The following is a 17,161-nucleotide window of genomic DNA, read 5'->3' as shown; positions in this document are numbered from 1 at the left end:
CATACTCTGCGCTGTCTGCACAATGCACAATAACCACCTACATGTAGCTAGGTACTTTACCAATCTTCATTCTGTGAGAAATAACTATTCAATTCCATGTTATTTTTAATTTTCTTGTCAGTTCATGATAACACATGTATCAGATTGATACAAATGAAGCACTCACTCATCATCATAGAGATTTTGCCCTCTCTTTCCACATAGGTAATCATCCCTCGGGGAGGGGGGTCAGCAGCTAAGCAAGTACCTAGGTACGGAGCGTGGCATTGGGGCTGTCACTGAGACGCATGTCTCAGCACCTGGATGATTGGACGAGAAAAAAAGTCGTACAACCAATGGTGGTTAGACACGACACTGCGTTGGCATAATTATTGATATCCTGCGTTGTGGACGAAGCTGAATGTGAGGAGCTGAGGTAGGGGTCGGTGGATTGCCATGGGGTTCGAGCTGACATGGGTCATTGATGCCCAGCTTCCAGAGGGCTGGTAGCTGAGGTTACGATTTCCCAAAACTGAGACTTATCCGGAATAATCACCCATCAGGTTATCTACGGCAGTCCAAAGTTTTGCTATTTGTATGAAAATTTGCATTGACGTGAATTTCCAAGATTTTTCATCTCACTGTATGTGTTCAGCAGCTCCAATATTCTTTCTGTCTTCTTTTTTTTCCCCGCAAAGCCGTGCCACCATTGTAGAGCAATTGGCGGCTGGTATTCCGACATATTCTCTGAGTTCGTGATCTCGGACTACCCGAAACATCGAATAGTTCTCTGGCTGGTACCAATCTATATCCGTCAGTTGGTATTTCCAACAGAGTCCTTTTAAGCTGCTTAAAATGGACACTCCGTAGGTATTTCTAGGTCTTATACAAGGGCCTTTTATCAGTCTAGCGTGTCTAATGAAAGGTCATGGCTTTATTGAATGGCTTAACTCTGATTTATTTATTGCATACTTCTGCACCAGATCGAACTAATGAGTAGTACTTTAGGCGTCTCACATATGATGAATATACCGTTGGATGGATTGCTGTACTTCCTTGCGAGATAGATGCGGCCAGATTGCTCCTCGATCATGAGCACCCGGACCTTCCCGCTCTTCGCGGAGACACAAATAGCTACATTCTCGGCGATATGGGAGGACACAACGTTGCTATTGCTTTCCCGGGTGCTGGGAGGAAAGGCATTGCCTCAGCAACTGACACCGCAACCAATATCATCCGCACTTTTAGCAAAATTCGCTTTGGATTACTAGTCGGAGTTGCTGGTGGTGTTCCTAAGCTACCCTCTAATAAGAACACTATGAAAGACATCAGACTCGGTGACATTGTCGTGGGATGTCCGGACAGAGGTACAGGTACGCTTGGTTTACGTCTTCTTACGAATCTGATTTAAAGATACTAGCAACGAATAGTAGTAATCTGACCTTAATTGATGACTTAGGTGGCGTGATTCAGTTGGATTCAGGGAAATGGCTCCAGCCTGACAAGATCGACGTACAATCTCACTTGAACAAGCCTCCCATCATCCTTTTAACTGCCGCCGAGAAGTTAAGAGGTGATTTGAAGTTCCGCAAAGCGAAAATTGAAACATTTATACAAAGTGCAACCGACAAGGCTTTCGAACTTGAGATGGAAGAATATGCCTTTCCTGGTCGACAGAACGATCGACTATTCCAGTCCGAGCATCTTCATGTAACGCACGAAGAGGATGAAAGCTGTTCACAGTGTCTGACTGATTGGGAAGTCCAACGAAGTACTCGAACCTCCGAGAAACCTGCCATTCATTATGGGTTGATAGGATCATCAAACCAGGTTGTCCGGTCTGCTGATTACCGCGATCAGATGCAAAACCTTGGCATCTTATGCTTTGAAATGGAAGCTGCTGGTTTAATGGATACGTTTCCATGCCTAGTTATCCGAGGCATTAGTGATTATTCCGACAGCCATAAGAACAAGCTCTGGCAGCCATACGCGGCTTTGGCAGCTGCAGCATATGCCCGGGACCTGCTCCGCGTGATTCAGGTCATACACGTGATGGAGACAAAGATAGTGATGGAAGTGGTTCAAAAGCGTGAGTCTAATAAAGGCTAATCAAAGAATGCTGTATATACAAATATAGACGCTAAATTGAAATTATTCTAGTCGATTCTATCACGGATGCTGTTGAAGGTGTGGGTACTAATATCGTCAATGCTTATAATCAAGGCAAGTACCAGATTCTCTTTGCTAGGGAACATCGATTCTATCTCTGTTGAATCGATATCTCCTTTCCTTAACATTGAAACTCAACGATATTTTTTGTATCTACTATCTAACTAGGAACGAAAACAGGTCAGGCATCTGAAGAGAAACGTGAGATTCTGCGACGGCAGGAGCGTGACAATGACAAATTTGACAAAGCCCTGAACAAACTGAGGGATGAGTTACTGTCAACGAATGAAGCAAGCGTAAATCTAAGTCAAGGATCCAGGCAGGAGCCACACCCTGGGACTTGTACCTGGCTATTTAATGACTCAAGGTTCAAGAAATGGATTGACGAAAAAACTGACACCCCTATATTGTGGCTATGTGGCGCTCCAAGAGCCGGGAAAACAGTCCTGTGTACAGCCGCAATCGACCACGTGAAAGAGAAGCGAGGTACAGAGTCGACTATATATGCTTATGTATCAGACTCCGCTGAATTCTCTCCATCTCAATTGCTGTCAAATTTCGCTTTACAGCTCCTCGACAATCTTCGAAAATGCAAGTCATGTCTCCACGAACCAATAGACTTGCAGCAATTCATAGGTGTTTCACGCAAAGATGACAAAGAGAGAGAAAAATTAGTCTCACATTTGATTAAGGCCCTCCCGGCCACATACATCTTCCTTGACGGCTTAGATGGGGCTGATCATTACACTGTTCGACAGAACTCCATGAGCCTAGCAAGTTACGAAAGAGGGCGCCCAGAACAGAACATGAAGCGAGTTCTTAATTTCCTCTGCATTCTTACCGAGCAATACAGTCCAAAGGTGCGGCTCTGGTGTAGCTCACAGTTTGATTCTACGCGGCGACGAGCCTGGATGAGTAATTATGAGAAGCTCACGCTGGATTTCCAGCTTCAGCTGGATGACACTAAGAGTGATATCGTAAATTATCTCTTAGAATGCATCGAGAGTACATTTCCCTCATTAGGTCGTGTTAAAATCTTTCGACCTTTATTACTGCAAGTAATCAAGATTCAAGGGAGCTTCTCGTGGGCAAGGCTCCTTCATGATGAAATAGAGCAGCAGCCTGATACAAAAAGCTTGATGAGACTACTGGAAGATGAAAAGCTTCCAGGGAGTATCAATAAGTACTACGAAAAGCATATCAACCGAATTAAATACCGCGAACGTGGGAGGGTAGAGCCGGCCCTTTGGAAGTAAGTAAAGAGTACCTTTTCTTTGCGTCAAGCACGCTTCTGAAGAGCTCTTCAAATGTTGATTACGTGACAACAGAATCGTGCTATCATTAGTGATGTATGCCAAAAGACCTCTTCTTAAGTCAGAAATTATTGAAGCAATCGCTATATTAAGAACAGAGTCGGGAGATCTCGATCCTGATTACAAGCCACGAGACGACAGCGTTTTGAACGCCTGTCATCCCCTGGTGAAAATAATTACTCAAAGGGGAGAAAAGGAAAATGATCCGATCATCACGCTACATGATGGTGGCGTCCGTGAGTTTCTCGAGGGAAGCTTAGAATTAAGAAGCGACCACCATACGGATGATGAGCTTGTCGATGCTGGCATCTTCCGAGATACTTGTATTCGTTACTTAACGCAACCAAAGTATGAGAAGTTCCTTAAAAAGATCGATACCGGCACTTTCAAGACTTGGGAGACGAATGAAGACATCATATCTCACAAGTTCTTGGGATACTGCGTGAAATACTGGCACCAGCATTTTGACACTCCTTCGGCAGAGTCTCCACCGGAAGCCGAATTCAAAAAGGTTAAGAAATTCGTTGAATCTACACACTTTGCCACTTGTGTGCAAGTACAAAGTCTGGTTGTCGAAGGGCACTTTGCTCATCGAATTGATGACATAACCGACCAAGCAGCAAGCACAAAACGAGTGTTCCCAAATTGGCTCCTGAAGAGCGAACTGTTTAGACAATATTCAATCTTTTCGAGCGAATGGTCAGAATTACTCCAATCTGGATTAACATCAAATCTTAATGGCGAGCTGGATAGGTGTATATGGATGTCTTTGGGACACAATCACTTTCTTTCGTCTCTACCTTGTCGATATGAGAGCTTTATATTTGCGACTAAGGAGACCGAGGCCAGCAATTCATCGCGCTGTTGGATCCAAAAGTTGTCCCCAAATCATGAATATATTACTTCATGCTACTTTAATACTTTGAAGTAAGTGCCCATTTTTCTTACACTGGAAGAAGAAGCCCAATTTTCTTTTGATACCAACACTTATGTTCTGGGAAAAGCCATTCTATTGAAATCACGCATTGGAGTCTTGGCGGCTCTGGCAATAGCAGTCTTCAAACGTTGATGTTCAATCGCCAAGATGTGTCGCTGGACTCTTATCAGTTGCCCTGCTCTGCCTTCATTCCGCTCATCCCTAGTTTGTCCTGCCTGGAGCCTCCCTACAGCCTCTCAATTTTCCCGAATGCGTCAGTTATGCGAGTTGGCTCAAAATTATTCGCTGGCGTATATCCCGAGGAGTCATCTACTGCATCAAAGAGCATTTCGACCCTGGATGATAGGATTGGAAATTTTTGGGACGACATCAATTCGCGGAACGACATTATGGTTGTCTGTCGTCGAAGAGTGCCCAAAGCCAGCACCTGGTACAAAGAGCCTTCTCTTTCAAGAGGACTTCATGTCGATACCGATACTACAGATAGTGACGAGTATGATTCGCAGTCAAGCCTCTCGCCATTCCGTGAAATGCAAACGGGAGAAGATATGATGACAATGGATATCGAGTCTGCGGAGGAATCGTGGAGCGACTCAGACGGGGAATCTAACGCAAACTCTACAGCCGGTAGTTTTTCAGCCCTCTTAGACTCCGAGCAGAATGACGCCGATGGCGAAAACTCAATGCTAGATTGCAATTTCTCCGATTCCGGTAGCTATTCAGCCGAATATGCATCCGATCATTCGGGTGGCGGCAGCCACAACGAAACAGAAGCATCTGCGACAGACTCGGCAAGCGAGAGTGACTCTATGCAGAGCATTGTAACTTGTAGCCAGTTATCTCAGGACGAAGATGAAGCCAAGATCCAGGCTTTGGTAGCTGGGTCAAACAATAATCATAAATACGCTGTCACCATCACGAAAGTAGGTCCCGAGCCTACTTGCGAAGTATGCGATGGAGATCTTCCTCGCCGCCGATATTTTTGCAAAATTTGCAGACTGTCTTTTTGTCGCAAGTGTGTGGGCACACGCCGAGCGTGGTGTCTAGACAAAAGCCATCAGTTGATTGACCTGTTAGATGGGAAGGCAGTACGAGCAATTACAAAGCCAAAGTTTATTATCAGACAAGAGCTTCAAGTTTATCGAGTTCATGATGGAGTCAAAGTGTCAAAGATACTCTTTCATTATCGTGGCCGATATCATGTGTTGCTTCACGATTCGCCTCCGGCCATACATCCAATACACCCTCTTGTTGTTTGGCCCTTGAGCGGCTGCCAGTTACTTTTTGCGGACTTTGAGAAGAATTCTTATTTTGAGCTCAAGTTGAAATCAGATTCGCGGAAAGGTAGGTGGATTCGATTTCTTTTTGACTATTAGGATGATGAGCAACGTGCAGAACCTGGGGGTCTCAATGACGGAATAAAGGTTATGCAATATGCTTATCTGAACAGACCCAAGTTCGCTAATTCTTTCTCTTGTATTTAGGCAAGCCTATATGTCTCAATATGTCCTTTTCACCCTGCGGGAGCATGCTACGAGTCGCCAAAGTCGAGGCAGTGTTCGAGGTTAGAGGAGAGACCGGAGCAGTAGATTGCTCAGGTTGCGAAAAAGAAGGTTCGCCGCAAAGCCAACAGTTGTTAAGATTAAAGCTACATATCATGGCTTTTAATCTCTCCAAGTCCAGACCAACTAAAGCGCAGCCAAAATTAGTTGGTTCAGCAACTCTCGATATTGGCTCTTCAGTACGGCCGCTTGTGCACCATCTCCCTTTTGCTTTTACATGGAGGCCAGAACACTTGTATGTCACTATCAGCAGTTCCAGGCTGCGTGTCTACCGTGTTGATTTAAACCTGGCCATGGCCCGGAACACTGATGTCTGTCCCTCTAAGCGCACTTGGGATGGGACAGTTATCGGCCCCGTGAAAGACGAAAAGCGTTGTGCAATAGCGACGCCAACAGAAACCATCTTTCTGCCAAGATCGGCCAGAATCAGCACCGTGCAATACCTGCCGCCGAATCCCAATGGTTTTGGAAATAAATCTGTAGTTGTCGTCAGCCCACGAAACGGAACATGTGCACGGCCAGGATTTTGTATATACCTCACCGAACAAGACTTGGGGGAGTGGATAGACCCAGCCGAGAAATCAGAGGAGGAGCCTCGCCTACTTCCTGGACAACAACGACTTAGCAGTATGTACGAGGAGTTCAACACGGAAAAGGACTGCGACGTCATTCCATGTGACTACTAGTAGATAGGTATTGGAGATGAATCAATTAGATTTGACTTTTATGAAAATTTCAGAGCTTGAGGCAGGAGCAGATGTCTTGCGATTGCTACTGTGGAACACATTGCTAAATTGTTTGCATTCATACAAAGCGCTTATTAGAATAATTTAAACAAATTCAACAGACCACATATGAACAATTCAGGATGCTATCGAGTTCTTGGTCAAAATCCAAGCTCTGACCTCCTGAGAGCCTTGGGATGGTTTATTTAGAGTCGCATGGTTCCGATTCCAGGAGCAAACAAACAAGCAGCTCAAATAGGTTCTATAGCGCCACATGATATTATCGATTTTGAACGGTAACGAGCTGTTATCGTCAATAGCAGATACGAGCATATAGCTTCGCTATCCTAACAGGCTTGCCGAAAACGGCCGCTATTTTAGCCGCGAAATTCTGCTTCTTGGAATATCTATGTTGGATAGCACCTGGCAGAAGCCGCTGCAGCAAGTGGTGTTGAATTTTGATAGGTAGCCTCTCAACTGCACTGCCACTTGCGTATTGCATGCAATGGATGCTTCAAGTTGTCGTGCACCGCTGTAGCCAATACCGCCATTCATTTGCTTGCATGATGGTGGTCACGTTGCATGAAAATGCCTTGAAGCCTCTCCAATCCCAGATGTCCACGTCGTAAACATAGCTTGCTTTCGCCCCGGCTAGATCCTTTGGACATTTACATTGATAATTGCGATCTACGTCTCTTGCCCAATCCTTCCCAGCCAGATAATTGAGCAGGGAATTGATTTATCCTCTTCATCCCCATTTTTGACAACTACACATGGCGTCTTGCTAGTTAAGTACCACCCAAAGCCAAGCGATGACTGATTTCGCCATTGGGGTTGTTTCGCAAGGGATCCAGGTTTGTTCCGTCATCGCGACCTATATCGGCACTCTCAAAGATCGCGACGAGGACCTCGCCTCTATTGACCGACAAGCCCAAGGCTTAGAGTCTGTCTTCCGTGCTCTCAAAGAGTCTCTAACGCAAGGATCTTTGGATCCCTCCACTTCGCCAGCTGCTGCTCAAGTTTTAAGCTCCATGCAAACATGCGAAGCTGAGCTTAATAGCCTGAAGCAGTTCGCAGCACATTTCTCAGATGAGTATTGCTATTTTCACCGTAACGTATTGCTATTTTCACCGTAGTGGCCCGTGCCCGTACTAAAAGTGATGCGCACACACCACCGGTCCCATCAATCCACACCTAATTACAGTGCGGCGCCCTGGCACATCCCGTACTTTACAACTCCACACAAGACCGTGACTACGAAGTTGAACATCGCGGAATCGAATATCGCGATGCCTCCCCTTCCCAATGACGATGCCGCCCTCGGCGGCCGTATTCTCGATCCTCCCCTATCATCTGAGATCTCGGTTGGCGCCGGTCTCAATGAGATCAATGCCTTCTTTTCATCAGACGCGCCGCCGGCGTCAGAGGCAGCGGCGCCGGCAGAGGCCGCGGCTGCTGAAGTAGACGACTTCAACGACTTTAACTTCAATGACGACGACTTTGACGACATAGACTGGCCGCAACACCATCAATTTGACGATGAGGGCCCGTTCTATCGCGTTGGAGGCGAGTATGAGGAGACGCCGCCGCCTCCATACACAGAGAGGCCATCGCAGCCGCCTATCTACGCAACGGGGTCCCTGTAGCAAGTCGAAGAGACTGCAGAGACTGCAGAGACCGCATCAGAGGCCTCAGAGATCGAAGAAGCCGCAGAAATCGCGTCAGAGGCTGCAGAGATCGAAGAAATCGCAGAGGCAGCAGAGGCAGCAGAGACCGCGGCAGCCCCAGAGTATCACTTCGAAGTCCCGCCGCCGTCAGCGCTCTATGACTCGTATGAGGATCTCCTAGCCTTCTTGCAGGCCTTCCACCGCGAGGAAGGCGCCGCTCTTCGGACTGAGCGAAGTTCCAACCCTCAGATCATCAACGGCGAGAGAGTCCTCACCTATCGCGCCCTCGTCTGCGACTGCGCCGGCAGCCACACTTCCAAGAGTGCTGGAATTCGACGATCATCGACTCAAACGACGGGATGCCTCTATAAAATCACGGCATCAGCGACGAAGCGCGCCAACTAGAAGTGGTCATATCGCGTTGCCTTTGCTAAGCACAATCATCCTCCCTCTAGCGACCCGTCGGCACACAATATACATCGCCGGCGCACTCTAGCCCAGCAGCAGCAGGAGAAAGACTTAACCAAGCACCGGGCCCTTCCTGCCCGCGAGATGATGGAGGTTATAAGAGATTCTAGCGCTGCCACCGCCGAACCTACCTTCTTCCGTCAGAAAGACATCTATAACGATAGGCAGAAGATCAGAATCGCAGGACTCAACGGCTTGTCGGCGACCCAGGCCTGGATCAAACAACTTCAAGATCACAACCTTCGTCACTATATCAAACTTGATGCCGACAACAAGGTCCAAGGCGTCCTGTGGACCTATCCTTGGTCAGAGAAGATGTGGCGCCAGTTCCCTGAAGTCCTCGGCCTAGATAACACGTACAAAACAAACCGCTTCCACATATATCTCTTCGAGGTCATAGGCGTCACGGACCAGAAGTCGGTAGCCAACTTCGCATTTGGCCTTATCAACACAGAGAAGGAAGACGGCTTCCTGTGGCTTTGTCAACGGCTTGAGGACCTTCGTCAAGACCTTCATGTACCAGCGCCGGCCGTGATGATCACAGACAAGGAGTTGGCCTTGAAGAATGCCCTCAAATCGGTCTTCCCTGGCTCCCAGCAGCAACTGTGTGTGTACCATATCAACGCAAACGTCAGGGCACGAATCCGATCGACGTGGAAGAGCGGCGACGACGATGACAACGAGTCCGAAGCCGCTGACAAGCCTAAGGCCGCTGCTGACGGCAACGATGACCTCGCCGCCCGCGCTGCTGAGCAAGAGATTGCAGAGCACGGCAATGCCGCCTCGCTGCCTACCGCCAACCCTATGACTCGCGAGGGAATGTTCAACGCCTGGAAGAAGGTTATCTACGCCGAAGACGAGGAAGATTTCGAGAAGGAATGGCATAAGATGAGGCTCACATATGATTCAACGCAAAACCACATCCTGAAGTATATTTCGAAGGAATATATGCCGTACCGCGAGCAGTGGGCACGCTGCTTCATCAAGAGATATCGCAACTTCGGCCAACGAGTCAACAGCCCTGTGGAAACGGCACACAAAGACGTAAAGTCCTTCCTCATCACAGGTACTAGCGATCTTCTTTATCTACACAACGCTATCTCTTTGATGCTAGAAAAGAAGGAAAGGGACTACATCCAGGCCGCGGCCAAGATGCAGATGCGGCAGCGGCGTCACTTTATTCAGCAAAGCTGGTTGGGCAACATCCCTTTAACCGTCGCCTACGTCGCCGTCGATCTCCTCGCACAGCAGCATCGCAAGGCCGTGGCCGCAATGCCCTCAAGCCTTGCCCTAATGCCTCCGCCGCTGCCTCCCTGCACCAGCAGCTTCATGCAGCAGTACGGGCTTCCTTGCAGCCACACGATCCTGAAGAGGCTTGAAGCCGGCGAGGCCCTCAGCAAAGACGATGTCCACCCGCGATGGTGGCTGGTCAAGCCTCTGGTACGTTTTCCCTGGTTTTTCTATGAGAAAGCTACTAACTATGTGATGCTAGGATATCGACGAGCCCCTGCTTCGAATTCGCGATCCCGACATCGTCCAGAACCTCCGTGGCCGCCCTCGCCTGCCAAACAACGACAAGATGCCTGTGCCGTCAGCACTGAGGGCCGCCGACGACGGCGAGGATGATGCCCAGCAGGAGCAGACAACACAGTCAACGCAGCCAAGGAGGCCAAGGCAGAATTCGCAGGCGCCTCGCCGCGTGAAGCCAAGCGCGCGCCGCAATCTCTCTCAATTTGAAGTTCAGGGCTCGCAGAGGTCATCCCAGAGCCGCGGCCGCGGCCGCACCCGGGCGACTTCGTCACAGTCGGCGAGAGGTTCCCAGTCACAGCCAAATACGCGGGTCACTAGAACTACAAGGGGACGGTCTCAAAGACGAGCCGGCGCCTCTGCTACAACGAGGCTGGCCGCGATAGCTGCCGCCCTCGAGTCGGACCCGGAGACAGAGGCCGTGACGGAGTCCGAGGCCGAGGACGTCATCGTCATCCCGGCCACGCAGATAGAAGAGGACGACGACGCTGACGAGCTAGCTGGGCCATGAGAAGTGTGTTTATCTTGATTAGAAGGGCCGGAATCGTCATTTTCGAACGAATTGGGTCAGATAGATAGTCCATAGTGCTGTAATGTAATTTTTTGTATGGTGATCTTCCTTCCCAGTGTGCTGCACTGTATTTTGGTGTGCGGGTGTGGCAATTGCGATCAAGGGGGTAAATCTAGCTTGTGATGTGGAGCACTACGGTGAAAATAGCAATACGTTACGGTGAAAATAGCAATACTCTCTCAGATAGCCCCTCACCTAATGCACGCCCACAAGACAAAATCAAGCAGCAGGTTAAGAAGTTGCAATACCCTATTCAAAAGCCAGATATTTGCCGAATTCAAAAATCACTTGGGGCGGTTAAGGAAACACTTGATCTAGCTCTTCAAAATCTTGAACTGTGAGATATGCACTGGCCTAAATGTGTTATCTCTACTGACTTGATACAATTTTAATAGAAGTTACAGCTGTTTGGCAACAAGCAAGTTGAGCAACCTTGAGGCCGCGTCCCAACAGGCATCAAGCAGTCTTGCTGCACTTGACTCCAATATCTCCACATTACAAACCAAATTAGACGACTTACTTGATCGATTTCAACAGAACGATACAGCTGTGGCAGTCGCACTTGACGAAGAGGATCCTAGGATAGCCATTTACAAGCTCGCCTACAAGCCAAGTAACTTAGCGGCGCTGTGTGCCAGCCTGGAATCTACCACTAATGTCCTCCGAGCGGCTTCTACAGCTGAAACGAGCTCGTGCCCTTGTCGGCGTCAGATAATTCGCAGGACTAACCGGGTGTCTTGGCTTCCATGGGATTTCTGGGATTCTGAAACACTTCGTTTCGAACACTACAAAGGCTGCAAGTATTTCAGAAGCAACGGCGATGAACGGAGCCGAGTCCGGGTCTTAAGGATTACGGGTTTCGTGAAAAATGCCGTTATCATCACTTTATACACAAGTACTGGTGCAGGTGGCCAAAGTCTCGGCGCGAACCTCGAATATCGTGCAACTGTTGACCGGATGGTCTCTCCAGCCTTCCGTGTCATGTCCGTTCTAGAGGAATGTGCTGATATGCTTTACCACAAGCTGGAAGTCCAGCAAATAAAAAACCAGGCTCAGTGGGAAAGATTGACTCTTTCGGCGAGCCATAAACTTGAATATCTCTTCAGACTGGGAAAAGCTAGCGCGAAAGATGTCGACTCAAGGAACCAAACTCTGCTCCATGCGGCAGCTGAGGTAGTGAGTAGATACTTTTCAGAGAACCTAACTGATACAGGGAGATTTAGCTAAAAAAAATATATATTCTTAAAACAGGCGTCTTGGATTTACATTATAATGGACTGGGACAGGGAAAGTGGTGAAGCCTACTCTCTACCCGTGATACACCTGGCTACACATCTCGTCAAGAGGCAGGCATCGGCATCATTATTGGACTTGGACGGACAGTACGTAAAATGATGCTCAAAACATAACAAAATAAAGCCCTCGTGTCTCTCACGACTAATACATTTCAAAAGGCAAGCATTGGCAATTGCGACCCCCCGAGAACCTCTATCAGGACCTCTCATCGAAGCATTTTACACATGTGATGCGGATATCCATGAATCAGATTTATCCCATCTCATCAACCATCTTGAGCCTCAGAAGCTTGCTCAAACCTTTAGCAGCTTTGCTACAATGCTAAGAGTAGCCGATGGTATGTGACTGGGGATTGTATCGCGTCATCTCTCCTTTTCTTATGACTTACTGCTCTCTAAGCATTCCACGGTCCATTATCAATGGCAGTCATATCGAATGATCGGGTTCAATTATGCCGCCTCTTATGGACACATCCAGAAGGCTTTGGAGAAAGAGCGTACTATTCTGGTCGGACTCCCCTCCACTTAGCCGTAGGCTATCCCGAGTGCTTGCAAATCTTAGTCGAAAGAAGCAATCCAAGTCACTTAGTTCAAAAAGATAATGATTATTATACGGTCCTTGGATATGCCATTCTCCTCAGTAAAGCCCTTTGTGGCCAACGAGAAAACCAGGATGGGTCTTCATGTCGATGTACTCTCCCTTTGAGGATTTTGTTGGAGGGAGGTTGTCCGATTATACCGCGTCGGGACTTCATGAGCGGCACTGTCGGAGAGGTGATTGCCTCTGCCTCAAAACATTGCAAAATCTATCTAGCCAAATCCGTATTGCAACGTCGACAAAAGCTAAAATTAATCGCGCAACAATACCTTTCGCCGTTAGAAATCGACCGCTTCAAATTGAATAGGCCGGTTACACTTGATATATACGCTATTCAAGTCGATAAACTTCTTCGGGAGAGAGGATTTATTGAATTTGGACCTCTGGCTACATATGTGAAAGATGACAGATTCGGATTTGAAAGTCCCCCTATCCATGACAATAGGTCTATCTATCACGATCTATCGACCGCCGAAGATGCGAATATCTACTCTGATTTGTGGTTCTCTGATATTACAGCTTACCTACATATACCTATGAGCATTAGTCCAGGCTTCTATATAAATTTACCATTTGCGAAATGGTTGCTGGATCATGATGCTCCCCTTTGCGAGTGGATGCATCATTGGGGATCTCCATGGACTGGCTATATTGCAGATGCTTTCGTCCTCGCACACTTTGGTGCCAAAAGGCCAGCCAGCAGACGTGCACGTGGAGGTGACGAAAAATTGGTACGTGAACTTGAAGAACGAATGTTGATGGACGATTCAGTTGATAGCTGCTTTTGTCGGTGTTCTATCCGAGGCTGCACGCCTTTTGTGGTAAGGTTGAAGCGAATGAGGTTAACTGATGACACAATTGGTATTGCTACAACTTATACTACGTATCTAAAGGAGTACGGCAACGCATTGCGAAGGGAACACCACTATGCCGCGATACGGTCTATCACTTTCGATGCGCTGGGCATTGCGCATACATGTATGTGTAGAAAGAAATTTAATATCAACCCGGAATTGGATGCAGAAGAAATCGCAGAAATACAGGATGAGTATGCAGATTTGTTAGAACTCCTAGAGTCGTTGATTGAGGAGTTTGAGACACACGCCTTTGAGACCTTTGATAAAGCTACGGATGGACTTGACAGTATGATTACTTTCTGGAACGGCCATTGGGTCCGGAGAATGAGTGAAATCCACTCTGAGCTGTCTCGAGCTGGTGAAGCAAATAAAACAGCTGCGGAAGATGTGGGTGTTGTTTGGGAACCTCAGCCTGAGAGAGAAACGCATGAATGGAAAGGATGGGACTATTATTTTCAACAGATAGAGGAGATCGAATGAATGGATTGGCGAGTGCTACGCATGTTTTCACCTCTATTTCACTGCATAGACAACGTAATTGATATAAAATGGGTGATCAAGTACAAAGTACCATAACGTCCTCATACATTCGGTCATGAGAAAGGTTCTATCGGAGATTGTTCGAAATAAAGAAATTTACCAAAATAAGCCAAAATTGCCTCGAGATAACATATGTCTTAGTATAACTACCGTAATTACCAAGATTTTCTCCATGCAGCTTCTGCTTTTTCTTACGTCTTTCGCATTGAATACAAATATATTTAGAATTGAATTCTGTATCTTATCATTTCTTCTTGATTCACGACAGGGAGAGTCAATTGCAACATACAAAAGCTATTATACGAGGCTGATTCTGTAGACACTTGTTAACTTTTGGTGCAGTGCCTCGATAAAGCCGCCTTGCAAGTCTTGTCATCACATACGAGCATTGGTTGTGGGAAATTCCGGGACCGCGCATGGTTACATGTTCTTTACTGTCATTCAATCTCTCTCTTCCAACTCTACAATCCTGCACTCCCGCATCTATTTCAGTGCTTCTCCCTCTTTTAGCACTCAACTTCCCTGAGAATCACTGACCCATGTACAATGGCGCGTTCAGCTCTTGGTGTTAGTAACATCATTCCTTTTCATCTGCAGCTTCGCTTACTACTAGGGCAATAGAGTGGCGCCCAGACATGTCGACGAGCAATTTGGCTTGTCAGCTCTTGGCACGAGTCTTACAGCCTGTACTCGTATGTGGAGTCACGGGATGATGATGCGTGTCTGCCCAGTTTATGCCTTACAATTTGAAGGCGGTACCTTCGGATTATTCACTTGAAATGGGACTGCACACGGTTTTCGAAAGGGTTTACATATATGAGCTGTTTGGGATGAAGGATCAAGTTACACTTTTTGGTTGAAAATCTACAGAGGAAGCAAAGTGATCTAGTTTAGCAATGTAGGCTTGGCTGAGGCGCTGTTCGATTTCTAGATGAACTTGCCCAACTCTTAGTTTAAACTTCTGTGTCCTATTTTTAGCCTGCTGATATAAAAGCTATTTGCTAAGCAATTTCTCGTGAGATGCCATGTGTTCCATGGCGTGCTATTCCACTTCCATCAAAGCGCCCAACAGCTTATTTCTTGCCGAGTACTTCGTTTATTGTTTTCTCGTGTAATACTAGCTGTGGCTTACACTAAGGAACACATAGCGCACATGACATGTACTCGGCCCCCAGCATAAGCAACGGCTTAGCAAGGTGGCTTATACCTCGGACCTTACTTACTCTGGTTACCTAAACCAGTAATACACGCTTCATTAAATATAGCAAATGCGCTTATACAATTTATAAGCGCATTGGCATATTATTGTCTGCCAGCTATTGCAGCTTTAGCCTCAAGCTAGCTGTGGCTTTGTGCGGAAGGCTTTCATTCCACTGACTTCGTGTACGGAACACCGCTATCCGCTTATTCTGTACATGTCAAATTATATATAGCATATACTCAAAATGTGTTGTCAAAAGCGAGAGAATCATCTATATAAACAGCTGTATATCTTGCCCTTCAGCTATCCTTCTACATCACTCACAACAACATCACTACAACAATCACAACAACAACATCACTACAAATAACAACATCTCTTCAATCACATCTTTCAACTCATATCTAAACCAATAACTCAAACCTTCATCAAAATGCGTTCCGCTATTGCCTTCACTCTCTCCACTCTCGCCCTTGCTGTCTCCGCAGCTCCGGCACCTCGATCTGGAGGCACTGTTCAAGTTCAGTTTGCCAACGATGTTTCTGGAGCAAACGGCAACGCCTTTATCCCTCTTGATGGATCTGAAGTGAGCCTTGGACAGGCTTACGCCAACACCAATCTCGCCAAGGATGGCACTCTCTTCGTCACCAGCCTGCAGTTCACTGCTGATTTCGCCAATGTGGACTGTGTCGTCTTGAAGGATTTCGCCAAGGTGGTTGCCAGCATTGCTGACCCAGAGCGAGACTTCCAGAAGTTCTCTCAGACACCTTTGGACTGGGAGACTGGTTTCACTATTAGCTGCATCAAGGTCTAAGCTCAGAGTATAGACTGGATTTTAGAAGGGGTTTGGTTTTGGGGTTTGGGTTCTTGGTTCTTGGTTCTTGGTTCTCGGGTTTTGATTTTGGGCATTCATTAGAATAGCGCTACTAGAACATACATGTGCGGGTCGATCCTTAATCACAACAATTTACTATATTAAATTATTCAATCTCACTTTTGCATAGCCTTTATAATGCGTCATACCGTAAAGCCAAGAAGGCAAAAGATTAGGTTGATAATCACGATTGTAGCAATTACTGTGACGAAACCGGGCTATTTGTAAGGGAACAGCATTACAATGACCAAGTTGTAACAATCTCCTCCGGCTAGATGAGAAAAGAAAGTTATGTACTTGAAATGGCCTGCGCGGTTTCTTTCTTGGAAGAACGCAGCGACCGCTAGTAAATTAAATAGATCCCTGACTTGTTCTCTTCCAGCTCCGTATAGCGATGAAACAAATTAGGGTTCTGACGTTACGTTTATTAGTAACCGAGAGGACTTTAAAGGTGCATTATCTAGCTTTTCATAAAGTACCTATGCCTATATCATGTTGAGGAATCTCTGTTTAAACAGTGATGTGGTATCAAGAAAAAGAAAATAGAAGAAAAGAGCCAGACAATTACAATCAGCATGTATGATATTAACCTAAACATTTGGGTACGTGTAACTGGTTACTCTCGGTACAGTAAATGATGTTTTAAACGCAGTTGGGTGCTTTTTGCTTTCAAAGGATGACTGCATCTGCAACTTTCTCTATGATACTGACAGCTACAAAGGACTAAAAGTAGATAGTAGTGAAAATCTTGTGATTCCGTCACATCCTTCATCTTTGCGCCCTTGTGTTCTAAGATTGGAACCACACATCTCTATTTCCAGAGGCCCTTTACTCTAAAATAAACGAAGACTGCCGTTATGTAAATCGTTTTGATTCAA

The 17,161-nt window shown here is 46.7% G+C and overlaps 5 protein-coding genes across 6 annotated transcripts; all 5 read left to right on the top strand.

The window, feature by feature from the left end:
- Nucleotides 1-440: 440 nt before the first annotated feature.
- M431DRAFT_343923 (hypothetical protein) lies at nt 441-4,704 on the top strand. 2 transcript variants are annotated; one of them, XM_024914431.1, is made up of 5 exons: nt 1,577-1,750; nt 2,038-2,068; nt 2,140-2,202; nt 2,329-3,400; nt 3,477-4,704. In XM_024914431.1, exons 2-5 carry the CDS (start codon nt 2,050-2,052, stop codon nt 4,390-4,392), a joined length of 2,070 nt encoding a protein of 689 aa, XP_024777235.1. In that variant the 5' UTR covers nt 1,577-1,750; nt 2,038-2,049; the 3' UTR covers nt 4,393-4,704. The 2 variants fall into 2 exon arrangements, with proteins under 2 accessions (XP_024777236.1, XP_024777235.1); XM_024914432.1 differs by lacking the exon at nt 3,477-4,704 and adding exons at nt 441-845; nt 988-1,352 and having other exon boundaries at nt 1,439-2,202; nt 2,329-2,563.
- Nucleotides 4,705-5,815: 1,111 nt separating this feature from the next.
- M431DRAFT_343910 (hypothetical protein) lies at nt 5,816-6,760 on the top strand. The gene has a single exon (XM_024914430.1). It carries the CDS (start codon nt 5,903-5,905, stop codon nt 6,644-6,646), a length of 744 nt encoding a protein of 247 aa, XP_024777234.1. The 5' UTR covers nt 5,816-5,902; the 3' UTR covers nt 6,647-6,760.
- Nucleotides 6,761-7,375: 615 nt separating this feature from the next.
- On the top strand, nt 7,376-8,618 carry M431DRAFT_343896 (hypothetical protein). Its single transcript, XM_024914429.1, has 2 exons — nt 7,376-7,774; nt 7,856-8,618. Exons 1-2 carry the CDS (start codon nt 7,498-7,500, stop codon nt 8,329-8,331), a joined length of 753 nt encoding a protein of 250 aa, XP_024777233.1. The 5' UTR covers nt 7,376-7,497; the 3' UTR covers nt 8,332-8,618.
- A 2,336-nt stretch (nt 8,619-10,954) lies between these two features.
- Nucleotides 10,955-14,167, top strand: M431DRAFT_517204 (hypothetical protein; the record flags this gene model as incomplete). The annotated part of the gene is made up of 6 exons (XM_024920323.1): nt 10,955-11,001; nt 11,106-11,255; nt 11,323-12,094; nt 12,170-12,300; nt 12,373-12,551; nt 12,614-14,167. 6 exons carry the CDS (start codon nt 10,955-10,957, stop codon nt 14,146-14,148), a joined length of 2,814 nt encoding a protein of 937 aa, XP_024777232.1. The 3' UTR covers nt 14,149-14,167.
- Nucleotides 14,168-15,688: 1,521 nt separating this feature from the next.
- On the top strand, nt 15,689-16,373 carry M431DRAFT_505129 (hypothetical protein). The gene has a single exon (XM_024918586.1). The coding sequence runs from the start codon at nt 15,843-15,845 to the stop codon at nt 16,221-16,223; it is 381 nt and encodes a 126-aa protein (XP_024777231.1). The 5' UTR covers nt 15,689-15,842; the 3' UTR covers nt 16,224-16,373.
- The last annotated feature ends 788 nt before the right edge of the window (nt 16,374-17,161 follow it).

Source organism: Trichoderma harzianum (genome assembly GCF_003025095.1).
Source record: "Trichoderma harzianum CBS 226.95 unplaced genomic scaffold M431scaffold_3, whole genome shotgun sequence".
NCBI classification, from domain to species: domain Eukaryota; kingdom Fungi; phylum Ascomycota; class Sordariomycetes; order Hypocreales; family Hypocreaceae; genus Trichoderma; species Trichoderma harzianum.
The sequence above is the reverse complement of the archived record's forward strand: the minus strand, read 5'-3'. Positions and strand labels throughout refer to the sequence as shown.

What these genes read in the sequence shown, in the direction of transcription:
- M431DRAFT_505129 (XM_024918586.1), top strand. Translation starts at nt 15,843, where the DNA reads ATGCGTTCCGCTATTGCCTTCACTCTCTCCACTCTCGCCCTTGCTGTC.
- M431DRAFT_343923 (XM_024914431.1), top strand. An exon ending in CGTCAATGCTTATAATCAAG is followed by an intron (nt 2,203 to 2,328) that starts GCAAGTACCAGA and finishes GAACGAAAACAG; the next exon opens with GTCAGGCATCTGAAGAGAAA. An exon ending in GTAGAGCCGGCCCTTTGGAA is followed by an intron (nt 3,401 to 3,476) that starts GTAAGTAAAGAG and finishes ACGTGACAACAG; the next exon opens with AATCGTGCTATCATTAGTGA.
- M431DRAFT_343896 (XM_024914429.1), top strand. Translation starts at nt 7,498, where the DNA reads ATGACTGATTTCGCCATTGGGGTTGTTTCGCAAGGGATCCAGGTTTGT. An exon ending in GTTCGCAGCACATTTCTCAG is followed by an intron (nt 7,775 to 7,855) that starts ATGAGTATTGCT and finishes TGATGCGCACAC; the next exon opens with ACCACCGGTCCCATCAATCC.
- M431DRAFT_343910 (XM_024914430.1), top strand. Translation starts at nt 5,903, where the DNA reads ATGTCCTTTTCACCCTGCGGGAGCATGCTACGAGTCGCCAAAGTCGAG.